Below are 15,181 nucleotides of genomic sequence, written 5' to 3' on the forward strand. Positions count from 1 at the left end.
ACACTGTAAGGCCCCGCCCTCCCTACGGCCAATGGGGCAGAGCACCCTGCGCGCGCCAGGCGCCAGCCTAAGTGAACAGAACGCGCGTGCGCGAGTGCGGGTGGTCCTTGCGCTGTATCACCTGCAGGGCGAACCGCTTAATATAAATTTTTTCCAGTAGACTGATGACGCTCCCTGGACCTAGTGTTTACTAGCTGTGTGCCCTAAGCAACTTCCTTAACTGCTCAGTGCCTCCTCCGTTTCCTTGCTACTAAGACGGACTAATAGTATACCCCTAGGGTGTGAGGAAAGATGGTAAAAGATGATACTGGGGTACAAAGAGCAGTGTATGCCTGAGTCATGGGAGCTTAATAAATCCCAATTGATCATTAATATTAGTGATTTTATCACTAACTCAGAATTCGCTGCGCTTCTTGCAGGCTTAGAGGCCGCTTCCATCTTACCAGGAGAGGCAGAATTAAATATCTATTTGAGGATATATTTTAAAATAAAATATTGCCAGACACTGATACAAAATGTATAGCACACTATATTTTAAATGTTTATCACTTCATAAACTAATGCCCTTAAATTGAACCACGAAGAATTAGTATGACTTCTAAAAAATATTAGTATGTATGACACCACAGGCTGGTGGGGACACAAGTTTAGTCCTGTCGTCATTGGACTTTTGTGACCCCGTGGTAAGTAAGCTCTCACTTGCCAAGGAGATCCAAGATCCACTTCTAAGTCCAAACCAAGCAATGTCATCCATCCCCAGCCACAGATCCAAAAGGAGGTTTCTCAACTGCACTACCGACACTTCGGGCCATGTAATTGTGACAGGGGCTGTCCTGTGCAGGGTAGGATATTTTTCCTGGCCTCTATCCACTAGATGCCAGTAGCAGACCTCTGCTCCCCAGTTGTAACAACCAAAAATATCGGTAAATATTGCCAAATTTCCTGACGTACAAAATCACCTTTGGTTGCAAACCAGTGCACTGACACTTTCATAATCTCCTTGCAGATAAGACCATGCTTAAACCTCTCTATACCTCCCACCCACACTTGGAGCCTCCTACCCAGCCATAGACACTTAAACCAGATAAGACACAGACATACATCCTTACAGAACAGGATGCAGTCAGCAGCACATTTTATTAGACCTGCTGGAAAAGATAGAGCTTCACTTCCTTTTTCTTATATTTTGAAATCACTAGTATATTTTATTTAATGTTTTATAATTTTTATAACTAATTTTTAAAAAAATTTTATTGGTACATAATATACTCTTTGCAGTACATGCTGACTACATTTACTGTGGGGAATTGGTACATATAATAAAATATCTCAATTCTTTTCCCCTTCTCCTCCATCCCTAGTTTTGTTTTGTTTTTCACTTTTGCCAGTATCAGATTTATTTATTTATAAGTTTTCATTAATTATCATAAACATAGATTAACAGCCATACTAACAGGCCAACAAACATATAAAACACATAAGACAATTACATTAATCAAGGTACACTTTCAGATACATTGGCCATGCTGGAGTATAGTAACTGTTTTTCCTCTCAGATCTTCACTTTTAGAAGAGATGCATACCCCAGCAGTGTGACTCCTACTTGCTAACACACTTTTCTGGCTCATTTCAGATGACATGGAAGGTGTCAGAAGCTCCATTATCAGAAACAGAATTGCCAGCAGACTTGATGGGGAAGACAGCCCCATTTATTTAGTGCTTTCCACATGGCTGGCCCTGTGCTAAGTGAACTGTGTATGCTGATTCACTTTCCTCCAGGCAAACACCCCATGATAGATTAGAAAACTAAAGCATGAAGCTTAGTTGTGGTGGTATATGCCTGTAGTCCCAACACTCTGGGAGGCTGAGCAGGAGGAGTTTGAGGCCAGCCTGGGCAATTTAACAACTTAGCAAGACCCTGTCTCAAAATTTAAAAAAAATAAATAAATAAAAGGCCTGGACACATAGCCAGTGTGAAGTCCTTGGATTAAAAAAAGAAAAGAAAAAAGAAAGCCGAAGCATGAGAATCTCAGGCACTTGTCCGAAAGAGCAGGTATTTGAACCCAGGTCCTCAATACCTAGCGCTCTACCTAACCTCACTTGAAATCATCCTGACAAGGGCTTTGTCAGAAATCAAATTTTTCCTATGAAATGTGTCTGAAAATAATTCCTTAACCCCTAAAACGCCAAAAGTTGACACAGGTCCCTCATTTAGGGCAGAAACGTGACTCTAAGCTATTACATACATCCTGCCTTGTAATAGAATGTTTAATAGTAAAATAAAAATGTTAGCTCACTCACGCTGTTAATGACTTCTTAATGTGCCTACCTAGTCTTCTAAGCCTTTTATATGTATCATGTTATTTAACAAGTAACATTTACTATCTCGAGGTCACTGTGATGAAAAGCAGCTGTTGTACTATTTCAAAACCTGAATTCCAGCCCCAGGGCTGACTTCCATTTTGCCCGAGAAAAATGGCTGGAACGGCGCCCCCTGTCGACCACAAGGGTTTGCTGCAACATCACCCGAGATGTAGCTTGTAAAAGCCTGTTGCGCCAGGTAAAAGCTCCACACAAGCTTCAGAAACACTGATCTTTATTTTCTTTATTTTTCAGGGCACTGACGTGAGTCTCCACCACAAGGAAGGAAACTGCCATTTCAATAACATGTCCTCGGCCCCTCAGCTCTCTCCAGGGGAGGTTCCTGGGGGTCTGGGGAACAATGCCAACATCCAGACCTCCCTCCAGATTTCAGTGATCAAGTAAAAATTTTTATTGTGACATTTTTTGCAAAATTTTGCCCCCCAAAGGTACCAGCAGAGTGGCTGTCACCACTGTTATGTGACATTAGATTGATATTTGACAATACAACAAAAAGTCAAAATTTTAAAAGCCACAGCAAAAATAAGATTGAAAGTAGGGCCTAATTCACTCCTAGTCCACCAACTAAAAGGAAAAGATAAATCTTCCCTTTTAGAAAAGATAAATACCCCAGGAGAATGACTACTGTTTGCTCACATGCTGTGTCCCATGTCAGATGACATGCAAGGTCAGGATGAGGTAGGAGAACGTTAAGCATCCATGAGATTCGTGCTGTAATTTTAATCTCAGCGGATCCACTCAGGGACAAATCCATAAAGCCCCTATTATGAATTTCAGTTAAAGTCTTAACACTTGGGCTTGTTTCCGAGCCTTAACAGCAGTTCTAGGGAGTCTGACAGCAGTGACATTTAGAGAAAGCAATGCCAAGAAAAGAGATCAGCATTCTGTGCGGTCTGCTGTTGGAAATGAACAAGAGCACCTCTGAATGTTCCTTCATCTCCCAACGTGTGTGTGCTTTTCTGGTTAACAATGCTTCGCCCTCAGGTCTGCCTGGTTTCTATTGTTCATAACTCCCTGATGTTATGAGGTCCACACGGGGTTGTTTAAATACTTGAGCAGAGGAACAATTAAACCCGACGCTGAAACACTAGCCTGGTGGAAAGATAAAGTTACTCCCTCAGTAACACACCCCGCTACCCGGAGCTCGGCGAAGATTAACTCTGCAGAGGCTTCCGGATGAGGGTGTAGTAAACACGGCCTGCCAGGGACGGGCGCTGAGGGTGGACGAAGGGGTGGACCCAAAGTCCTGAAATGCTGCGTTTGGAAGAGGTGCCGTGGAGCGGTAGGGTGTTGCTGAGTGCCCGGAAGATGTCAGCCACCCCCGCTGTTGCCCGGAAGCCCTGAGGATGTCCTGCACCCACCAGCATGCCTGGATGGTTCAAAACCGCGTGGTTCGGGCTGGCCTCTCTTCTCAGCTTCTCCTCCTTCCTCCTCCTCATCGTCGCCCTGGCTGCGCCCCACTGGCGGAGCGGGAAAATCCTCTGTCAGACTGGAGTGGACCTGGTCAATGCCACGGACCCAGAGTTGGTCAAGTTCATTGGGGACATTTACTACGGGCTCTTCCGCGGGTGCAAAGTGCGGCAGTGCGGCCTCGGGGGCCGCCGGTCCCAGTTCACGAGTGAGTACGCTGGGGGCTTGCGAGCTGACTTAGTCACTGATTTCTTTTTTAGTTTGTATGAGTGCTTCTTTCTAAATATGGGATTCACAGCTGCCACCATCTAAGGCATAATGTCAAAGTCCATAGCTAGCACTGAAGCTTTTTTAAAAAAACAAGACTTTCCTTCGTTTTTTAAATAGAGGCATCTAGAAACGTTAGAAATGGGGATTTGGGTATTTTTGCAGTTGACCCCTATTGAGAATGCCTATTAAAGTACTAAGGGCTTACAGGTGTGAGGCACTCCACTCATGGCTGCACACAGCTTGCCTTTTAAGCCTTACAGCAAAGTTACAAAACAGGAAGGGTTAATGTTCCCATTTGCAGAGCAGTACACTGAGGCTCCAGAGGTTGGGTAATTTGCCTAAGGTCCCCCAGCCAGGAAACCACAGAACCAAATGCTAGACTCCAGATCCATGTGACTGTGGCATTCTCAGCCACAACAGCACTCAGGTGCAGACCCCTTGCAGAAATGAATCTTCCACATCTGTGTCGCCAAAAGCCTCATAGTGTGAGACAAAGCAAAGGAGCTCGGCCTGTAGGTGCTGGGATCAGCCCACGATGGTTGCAGTTCCTGTGGGTGTTTTCCTGGCAGAGACCTGGGCATGGTACCTGATGGAGTCTTCTCTGGAACGTGAGCAGCACCGGCCTTGGCCTGTGTTCAGTCTGGTTCAGAGCATCAGGATGTAAAAAGAGCAGTCAGCACAGGCAGAAGCAGGAATCCGAGCTGCCCTTAGGAAGGGTCTTTCCAGAAGGGGGAAAAAAAGCCCTATATTCTCCAAGTCTTTGTTGTTTTCTTCTCCAAGCTTTTAGAATCAAACAGCTAGATCGCTAGTGACAATGGTGTCCTACAAAACTAGAATTCATTAACACAATGCTGATGCAAGAGGATCAGGAGTTTTATCTGTGCCTGATAGCTGTATCTCAGTGTTCAGAAACCTGGCCAGGGCACCTATCCTATTAAATGCATAAAGACAGAAAGCTGGAACCATTGACAAATGTAAGACAAATCGTCATCATTTACATACATGAAAAAAATACATGTTTATTATGTTTATTCAAGAAAAAGCCAGAGCAGATTTATATTTATCCACCAATTAAACTGGGTCCTGAATATTAGAAAAATAGCTTCACTCAAAACATGACCTAAATTATAAAAACACCACATATAAGCAAAAAAACAATTAAGGAAATGGCAAAAGGAGACCATGACATCAGCAGTGCTTGATCCTAAACTGGATTCCCTGGCTGCAAAGGATGTCACTGAGACACTTGGCAAAACCTGAAGAATGGGTGTGAGGGTTACAGGGCAGTCACATGCCAGTTGTATCCTAAAGATAAGACCTCTGGCATCCTCAGCTCACAGAAATTTCATGGCAAATGAGCACCTTCTGTTTGCCCTTTCAAGGAACTACTTCCCTCCCTGACTCAGGACAACCATTCCCCTGGGCTCCTCTAACATGTTCCGGTCCATGAAGCATCAGAATTGTGTGACACAAACACTGAGGATGTCCATTTTCTAGCCCTGAGTAGGACAGTTTCTGAGAACGTTTTGTTTCCTGCAGCCCTGGGGTGGTGCCACTTCGTGCACAGGACCTTGGAAGGGATCTTCTTTGGAAGGTCTTGCAGGGTCCCTTGGGCTCAGGTCCCTCTTGTGTCAGCTGACATCACACCACCGCAGTTTGGGGTCATTGCATGTATTACTATGTTCTCCAGTGGCAATCTAGTGTCCCTTAGATTTACAACCCTTAATTCCAGCACAGCAGCTATGAGGTATTCAAAGTCTCTCACCTCTAACTTGGAATCAGATCTACCAACATCTGACACACACAGTTAATCTGTAAGGGAAAAAAATCCTGTTTGCAGGGCAGAGATGAGGGTGTAGAAGTGCTCTGCAAACTATGGAAGGGGGAATTTTTATTGGGCCTCATTTACAAACAGTGTCTTTTCTCCCCTTCACAGAGGCCTCCCAAAGGTCTGCCCAAAGGACTCAGTTCCCACATCAATCACAGGGAAAACCAAGGCTCCAAGCAACACAGACCGTTATGGTTCCTCTTCATGCCCAGACCTTTCAAAATAAAAGCAAATGAACCTGTCTGTCTGGGTGGCTGGAAATAGAGAAGTAGACAAACATTAAATTAGCGGTGTCTACACATTCATCTATTGTTGAGAATTTACAGCCCAGGTGCCATTAGGAAAATAGGGATGAACGAAACAGACAAGTGCCTGCCTGCCGAAAGGGGGAACGGGGGTGCACACCAGGCATAAGGAACATTCATCTCTCAAGCCATCACTGGTGGTTTTGACTATGCTAGATGAGAGATTTTTATTATGCCCCTTTCACTGACAATGAAATTGAAAATCAAAGAAATCAATACAAGAAATAAGTTTTGTAAAATCACCTAACATGAAGGTGTGCTGCAGTTTTTAGTTCTCTGATTCCCTCCCAGCTTCTATTCCACAAATATCCTTCCAGTGGCCAGGTCCTGGGTTTGACTTCCATTGCCATTCTGGGGCAAAGAGGACTGCCAGTCTTCTCTGGGATCAGGAACAGATGGATCAGCTAAGTTTTAGATGCTGGTAGACTAATTCACCAATTCTGGGATTCAAGGGAAGTAGCTCTAGTGCATATTAAATAAGAATATTTATTCAAATTCAAAATAACACCACCAGAATTCAAGCTACACTATGATTAAAATATTAAGCCTTTACTTGTCTAAGTTTTCTGACTTTTCTATTACAAGCTTTGTAGCAGAGCAGGCAACACTTACTGGCTGTGTGACTTTGGCTAGGCGCTGTGACTTCTCCGTGCCTCAGTTTCCTCATCTGTAAAAGTGTGAGAGGCTAGGGCTGGGGATGTAGCTCAGTGGCACCCTGCCTGCCTGGCAAGCACAAGGTCCCGAGTTCAATTCCCGGTATCAAAAAAATTAACGTGAGAGAGGGTAGCCATGAGCATTAAAAGAAGAACATGTATCAAATGCCTGGCATGCAGTCTGCACTTGATACAGGCAGCTGTGATCATTTGTGGCTGTGGATCGTCTGTGTTGATGGTGGTCATTTTCATCTGGAAACTTAAATTTCACTGTAAGTCAGTGACACCTAAAACTCTTGGTAATAGTACAAACATGAAAGGCCAGTGGGCAACAGTGTTATCAGGGCAGCTCTGTGTGACAGGACCAAATATAGAGTTGCCCTCAGAAACACATGGGAAGAATCGGTACATTGAAACTCCCAAGGAAAGGCTTGAATTTCTTAATAGTGATGTGTATTTAAAAGATGAGATCTCCATGCACCAGGAGAGCCTGAGCTCAGGTCATGGCCCATGAATGGGGCTGGGGGAAGGGAGATGAGATTCACCCTTTGCCAATGAAGAGTTTTTAAAACATATCTCATATCCTTACTGCTCATAGAATCTGAGCTGGGTACTCTATTTCCCTCACCACATCGATCTAGAACCCCTACATCTCTTTATTTTCCTGTCCCCCATCATTCTAATATGATTATTTCTCAATATTTTATTAAATCACATATGGATATGGGTTGACATAATCATGGGTGTGAGATAAGTTATTTTTAAAAGATGCATCATGTGATATGGTTGGACCTTTGTTTATTAAGTCTGCCTCTCTTGATTCACATGCTGGTTTTTCTCCAATCTTTTGCTATTGTAATAAACATCCAATATATACAGGTCTGAGTACATGTAAGAATATGTTTGGAAAATACATCCTTAGAAGTGAAATTGCTTTGATAAGATGTTGCCAAATTGCACTCTGACAAGGCTATAGGAATTAATATGCCCATGAGATTTGAGAGTGCCCTGTCCCTAGACCATCATCAATACAATACATTAAACATTTTCAATTTTGCTGATCCCATAAGTGATTATTTTCCATTTTAAGAATTTAGCGCAGGTTACTGTGCTAGTCATGTGTTTGAAGACTTGCATGACCAAGAAAAGGAATAGCAGGGCTGAGGGTGTAGCTCAGTGGTACAGTGCCTGCCTGGCAAATGTGAGGTCCTGAGTTTGATTCCTGGTACAAAAAAGAGGGGACGATAATAAAAACACTAGGTAATTAGATATATACTACTGTGTTTGGAGTAAGAATAGGCTGAGGGTTTGAAAAGAAGGGGGAGAAGTCTAGCAGAAATGGGAATAGAGATGCCTCAGAAAGACAAACTCCAGGGAAGGAGCTCATCTTCCCAGGTACAATTTCAAAGGCTGCTAACCATGTGGAGATAACAAGAAATGGAAATACAGAACTGAAAAGAAGTTAGATCGGAGCTCAGGATATAAATGCAGAGTGCCTGGAAACTTGTGCATGGAAAGGAAACCTTTCAGGATAAGGAGAAAAGCTTTACTTCTGAGGCTTGGAAGATACCACCCCTCACCAAATAAAAAGAGATAGGTGGGCGGGGCAAGGAGGTAGGGGGATAGAGTGAGAGGGTGAGAGTAGGAATCAGGAATACATTGAGTCCTGGCCCAAGGGAGGGATGGGAGCCCATGAGGGGCTGATCCCTGGTGTCCAATGCAGAAATGAGGTCAGGACTCACCAGATGGCCCCAGACTTCACCGGCAGACACTCAGCAGAAACCCTGGCATAGCTGCAGAGGAGTGGGCATGCTCAGTTCTTTGCCTTCTATTACTTTAAATTCTCCATTTACAATGACTGAAAGCTGGCTTGAAATTCTTTATGCCAGATGATACATACGACTATAATCCTATCTGGAGTTTAGAGTTGCCTTCCCCAAAGATAAAAGACTTAATATCTCCAACCCAATGGGCAAAGGGAATTTATAAGATCTCCCTCATGTCTTTATCCTGAGGGTTGAATGAGATGATGGATGGCAGATGTACAAAGCATGGCCCCTGACCATGCTCAGCAAAAGCTGATTACCTTCCACTCATATGCAGCCATTGCTACCCCATTGCAGTGTTGAAGAAACTGAAGCTTTGAGAAGCCTTGTGACTTTCCCAAGTCAGAGAGTAAAAATAACAGCAATGCCCACTCTACCATTTTTGAGAACTGACTCTCAGGAAATACTTGAAGTATTCTAGTATGTCATTTCACCTTCATAACTGGTACTAGTAGCAAATATAGATAAAAGAAACACTATTGAATATCTCACAAAGTTATTCTGCCACATCCTATGGAAAACTAGTATTTTCATAAAGTATTGTGCATGAGAATTAAGTGTCCTTCATACTTGGGGACAATAATTTCAATCCTGTCGAGCCAGTGTCTAGGGTATGTGTGCACCAGTTCACCTCAGACACCAGAGCTGTAAGATCAATGCACCTTAAGTTGCCAGCTGGGACACATTTTGGTCTTGTGCCCACTCCAAGGAGAAGGAGGTTGTTGATCACCTGACAAGTGGCAACTCTAGGATCCAGGAGTTTATCTCAGAAAGTGTCATGATTTCAGGAAACCTGTGTTTCCCCTCTTGCCCTCACCCTCCTCTACAAAAGCCTTCCTGGGAAGCAAGCTTTGGTTTTCTATGAAAATGAGCTGAACTCTGACTCTGAACTATGGGCTATGTCTTCTCTCCCCAGTCTTCCCACACCTGGTGAAGGAGCTCAACGCTGGTCTTCACGTGACAATTCTACTTCTCCTCTTCCTGGCCTTGGCCCTGGCTCTGGTCAGCATGGGCTTTGCCATTCTCAACATGGTCCAGGTCCCATATCGTGCAGTGAATGGCCCTGGGGGCATCTGCTTATGGAACATACTGGCAGGTAAGAGACCTCCTAAGGAGAGAAATTATTGTCCACACCATCACTGGGATAAACTCCAATTAGTTGGGGAAAAGGTACAAAGGTACTAAAATGTCTCCTTTGACCTTCACTTCTCAGGATCTAAGATCTCCTTGGTAGGCCCCAATGTCCTCTTTGCTAAAGGTTGAATGACCATAGTGTTACAGTATATGAGTGGCTAAAGACGGTGATGAGGGGTCAGGGTGACAGGGAAAACAGGAGACAAAGATCTAGGGATGGAGAGATGGGTGAGGAGGTAGAGCATCTGCTACAGCTGGTGTGAGGGGAGCTCCACTAACGACAGAAGAAAGCTACCTGGAAAAGGCTGGTTCACTGAGGCTCCCCATAGAGAAGGGAGAAATGAAGTGCCAATGAGTTGTCCCCAACTCCCTCACACCCTCCTATTAATGCAGATGTGGTCCTTTGGCTGTTTGAACTTCTATTCTCTCACTTCCCCAAATACATTTTCTGTACCATACCTTAATACTAGATGGATGCTACTTATTGAGCATTCACCAAGTGGGGGTTTTACATGACTTATTTCATTTTAACCTTACAATTCTGATGAGGCGCTATTCTTAAACTCATGTTTACAGGTAAAGAAACTGAGGTTCAGGCAAGTTAAAAAATCACACAGCAATCAGTAGTAAGGGTAATATCCCAACTATTGTGATTTATTCTCTTAAGCCAAAAATGTTTCCAACATAAAACTGTGTGTGTGTGTGTGTGTGTGTGTGTGTGTGTGTGTCTTGTGATGTGGGAACATTAATACACAAAAATTAATTCACATTTAGTTTTACATATAACAAACCATCTGTATTGAAAGTAGCAAAATCCCCCAAAACAAGGGCTGTCTAAGAATGCTCATGTCAAATGGTCAAGATTTCATCATGGCACTATATTTTACACAGATTCCACTACCTGTACCTAATACAAGGTGACCATAAAGACAAGTAGTGTTATTATCACAGTGATAGTATAATATCAAGAAATCAATTATTGATTATTTGATTGTGGTAACAGATGCTGACCACCCTGCAGGATCATTTATATACACGGCTTGCCCTGGTCTAGACAATAGCTGTCCTGTTCGTATCTATATGGGCCTTCACCGTGGCTGGCACATAGACATGCTTATGATATAAATACTTTTCTCTTCCAATCTCCTTCCTCAGAGAGAGGATGCTCAAATTCTACTGATGAGCAAATAAACTGACAGCAAAACTTTAGTGTCAAAGGCTAAAAATAGGAATAACTTTCAATGAATAATCTCACTTGAGAATTTGTGTTGAGCACGTAAGACAAGAGCATTAAGATGTACACAAAATGGTGCTCATCACAGCATTTATAATATTAAAAGTTGGAAGTCACCTAGATTTCCAGAAATAAGATCATGCTTAAATAAGTTAGTGTCTCCAAAATAAAATATTATGTATGCAGTCATTTAAAACTGTGCGGACAGAATATTGAACATGCAAAAATGTTCAGATGAAGGGAAAAAAATCAAAGTAAGAGCAACATAATATTCATTTTATTAAAGAGAAAAAATGTAAAAAAATACACTGTACTTAGTGTTCAAACTATTTATACTTGGATTTTAGGATAAAGGTAAATTTCTATTCTGTGCTCTCTAGTGTCCAAATTTTCTTCAGTGAAGATGTAATAGTCTAAAAACAAGCCTAATATTGAGGGCGTTATGCTATTTGAAATGAGCCAGTAACAAAAGCTTAATTAATGTGTATTTTAATATTAGTTTAATCAAAACAGGGAAGAGAAGGATACACAAAGAGACAGAGAGAAACCCAATTCCTAAGAAGGTCAAAGTTTCAAATAAGTGAAAGAGAAATAAATGGAGTTTAGAATTCCAGACTTTCCCTGTTCACCTGCCTTTCATCCTGTTGTCTTTCTCCTCTTATGTCCTCCTGATGTTCTTCAACATGGAAAGAATGAAATAAAACAGGAATGTGGCGGCCCAGCCGTCACAACACGAACGTACCTGAGTTGGGGAGTGAGGACTGAGAAAGGAAAGAACACTCACACCTGAGTGGAGACCAAGAGAAGTCGGGTTTATTTCTACAGAAACAGCTTTCATTAAAGGCACATTAACAGGAAGCATCAAGCAATCATCTCCATCATTTCTTATGCAAAAACAGGAATTCCTGATTTCTACAGATACCACCAAATCTTTGGCTATCTCTTTTGAGTTCCTCCCATGCAGGGTCAAAGAACAAATAAGCTTAACAAACAGAGTCCTTGAAAGGTAACAAATGTTACATAGCTTGTATCAATGCCTTCATTGTAGAGGAAGAAGTTTCCTTTCAAACGTCAAATGCCAGAGAGCCACGGTGGGCTCCCACACAGGAAGGCAATGGTCTGGCCCCAGGGTATAATCTCAGTCTGCAAAGCATGATTTTCTTACCTCCCCCCAGCCAACCCACATAGAAATCCTAGGATATTTAGAGACTGAACTTTCCTAAACAAGGACCTCCTAGAAAGAATGGTGTCTTAGTTACTTTCTTTGTCACTGAGACACAATACCCATTGCCCACAATTTAAAGGAGGAAAGGTTGATCTGGACTCACAGTTTGTAGAGCTTTCAGTCCATAAGCAGCTGGCTTTCGAGGCAGGGCATCATGGTAAAGGGGCATGGCAGTGGGGAAATACCTCATGGCAGGGCAGACAGGACAGAGATCAAGGGAGGAGGAGGAACGTATATACATATACCCCTTCTCGGCCACACCCACAGTGACCTAGCTCTTGTCATCAGGCTTCAACTCCGAACCTCACACCCAGCTATTATTAGTCCACCGGTGGACTAATCCAGTGATAAGTATCACACACACCCCCAGTATCCAGTCATCCCCCAAAAGCCGCACCTACGAGCACATGAGGTTTGGGGGGATCAGTCAATCTGATACAAAGCTTGTTCTCCTTTCCCCACACAACCCTGACTCTCGCCCTCACCCTGTGGGCTACCTGCTACTTTTAAAAGCAAATTAAAATGTGTGCTTCCCTAGTAATTCTTTAAACTCAATGTGAGTACACACGGCACAGAAATGTCACCTCACAGAGCGTGCGTACAGCTTCAGAAAGGAGCGGTGCGTGAAGGGGATCTTTTGGGTTTCAGGTGGAGCAGTGGCATTAGCCATCGCCGGCTTCATGGCTGCGGTGAAATTTCACCACCTGACGGAACGAATCGCCAACTTCCAGGAGAGACTCTTCCGGTTTGTCGTGGTGGAAGAGCACTACGAAGAGTCATTTTGGATCTGCGTGGCCAGCGCTTCGGCCCACGCGGCAAACTTGGTTGTGGTGGCGATCAGTCAGATTCCCCTCCCAGAGATCAAGACCAAAATTGAAGAGGCCACAGTCACCGCAGAGGATATCTTGTACTAATCGCCTCCCACACCCAATCCTGAATCTGTTCTGTAGTGTGAATGGGGGTCCTCACTTCTCTGCTGCCTTCCCACTTCCTGTTCCCGCAGTAAGAAGAAGGATGTGGAAGGACCCAGGGGGCGGCTGGGCCAGAGAGGAAAAACCTCCCAGAATCCCCAGCATTCCTGCTCTTCTCCCTCATGACTTGGGGTTGGAGATTCTCTTGCCTGCTGTGTGTGACAGTGGACAATTCACTTAATGACTACTGCTCAGCCTCCTCTGTAAAATGGAGCTAGCTACAACTTTGTAAGTTTGTTCTAAGGTTTACATGGGTGATGATGTTCGGAGCAGAACACTCTACAAACCCAAGGTACAAATACAAGGTGGGATGGAAATAAACAGTGGATTTAAACTTTTAAAAAATTACCTTAATAAAAGACACATTGTCATTCATTTCCCTACAAAATTCTCCTCCTTGTTCCAACACACTTACCCACCCTTCTTGCACTTTCTGAAGCCGTTCTGGAAATTCTCTTTCATGAGTGTCTTTATGAGGTGTGATAAAAGAAAATATGGGGAATACCGCTGCCACCCAACAAAAGGGAGAAACATAAAGCATTGCAGTGGGTCTTCATCTATCATAGGCGCCAGATTTGGTACCCCAAGACTCCTGGCTCTACCCCAAAGTTAAAATGACCGTGAAAGATTGATCCAAGACATTGAGGCTCCTGAAAAACTTCCGCAACTGCTTCAAAAAGTGACAAGCATGATGGGATGAGAGTATTAGAAGTGAAAGAGAGTATTCTGAGAGCAATTAATCACATGTCACTTACTGTCAATGTTTTAATTTTTTATTGAGTTTATTGGTACATTTTAGGTATGCAGTACAGTTACATTCATCATTGGGATCTTGTACCTTTACACGACAGGTCTCGGTTCTCATTTTTCCCCCTTGTCCCTGCCCTCCCTTCACCCCCTCCTACCCGCCCCATTTAAAAACACTTTATTTCCATTTTTTCACTTTCTCATGGTTTTTTTTGTTTTCCGTTATTTCCTTTCCCCTACCCTTCCCACTTTCCCTACACCTTTAGCCCTTTTCTTCCTATTTCACATTGTCATTTTATAAAAAATTAACGTGCACTGTACTTTTTGATCGTACCTCGTACACTCCATAAATATCAGTGAACTTTTGGCCTGTTCCATACAGTAGGGAGATGAAAGGATGAATACGATAATATCTTCATCTTTCCATATGACACAAGAATCAGAAAGCAACAGTAACACTAAAAATGAAAATAACTGCCTCTTTAAGCAGCTATCTCCTGGACAGTATCTACGAGTTTTACACATGTTAACTTCTTAGTGCTTTACTGCAGACTCAGGTGGCTGGTACTATTTTAGCTTCACTCAACAGAGACAAGACTGAGGTACAGTGAAGCTGGGAAACTTGCTGACATCAGGAACTAAATCTAAGAAGTCTCGAAACAGAAGCTATACTTTCAACCACAGTGATAATCTATTCTTCGATGTACAGGTAACTGTAGTGCCATGGGATAAAGGCTAAAATAGTACAGGTGTAAAAGCCCAAGGAAGGAATTAAATCTTCGGGATGGGTTCCATGGTATTACAGTGTCACCGAACTAACATTTGATCTGAACCATGGAAAGATGAATACACTTTTTCCAGGGGCAAGGAGAGGGCATTCCAGGCAGCGTCAGTAAGGAGGGTGGGCACCAGGAGGCATACAGCACATGAATGCTCCGTGGGATGAAGATGCTGCTCTGACTGGTGGGGAAACCCAGGTGTTTCATTTTGGGTTTTCCTAATGGGTGCCGTGACGGCTAATTTTATATGTCGGCTGGGAAAGGCCGGAGCACCCAGACACTTGGTCAGGCATTAATCTAGATGTTTTTCTGAAGATATTTTTGATGAGATTAACATTTTAGTCGTATCTTCCATAATCTGGTTGGGCCTCATCCAATCAGTTGAAACCTTTAATGGAAAAAAGAGTGCCCTCTCCC

General features: G+C 43.3%; 2 protein-coding genes across 2 annotated transcripts in view; one reads left to right on the forward strand and one right to left on the reverse strand.

Annotated features, from left to right (window-relative positions):
• Qdpr (quinoid dihydropteridine reductase) overlaps positions 1–3,749 on the reverse strand; it is a 24,293-nt gene extending 20,544 nt beyond the window's left edge. The window contains exon 1 of the mRNA XM_010641939.1: positions 3,542–3,749. Within this exon, the coding sequence (XP_010640241.1) occupies positions 3,542–3,749 (208 nt within the window). The remainder of the gene's footprint in view (positions 1–3,541) is intronic.
• On the forward strand, positions 3,519–13,582 carry Clrn2 (clarin 2). Its single transcript, XM_010641890.2, has 3 exons — positions 3,519–4,000; positions 9,591–9,770; positions 12,916–13,582. The coding sequence occupies exons 1-3, from the start codon at positions 3,748–3,750 to the stop codon at positions 13,179–13,181; spliced, it is 699 nt and encodes a 232-aa protein (XP_010640192.1). The 5' UTR covers positions 3,519–3,747; the 3' UTR covers positions 13,182–13,582.
• The last annotated feature ends 1,599 nt before the right edge of the window (positions 13,583–15,181 follow it).

The sequence above is a fragment of the Fukomys damarensis genome, unplaced genomic scaffold, assembly GCF_012274545.1.
Source record: "Fukomys damarensis isolate Sample0158 unplaced genomic scaffold, DMR_v1.0_HiC HiC_scaffold_35, whole genome shotgun sequence".
Classification (NCBI taxonomy): Eukaryota; Metazoa; Chordata; class Mammalia; order Rodentia; family Bathyergidae; genus Fukomys; species Fukomys damarensis.

Coding starts and splice junctions, on each gene's coding strand:
- Clrn2 (XM_010641890.2), top strand. CDS start 3,748: ATGCCTGGATGGTTCAAAACCGCGTGGTTCGGGCTGGCCTCTCTTCTC. Junction 4,001..9,590: donor CCGCCGGTCCCAGTTCACGA/GTGAGTACGCTG, acceptor TTCTCTCCCCAG/TCTTCCCACACCTGGTGAAG. Junction 9,771..12,915: donor CTTATGGAACATACTGGCAG/GTAAGAGACCTC, acceptor TTTGGGTTTCAG/GTGGAGCAGTGGCATTAGCC.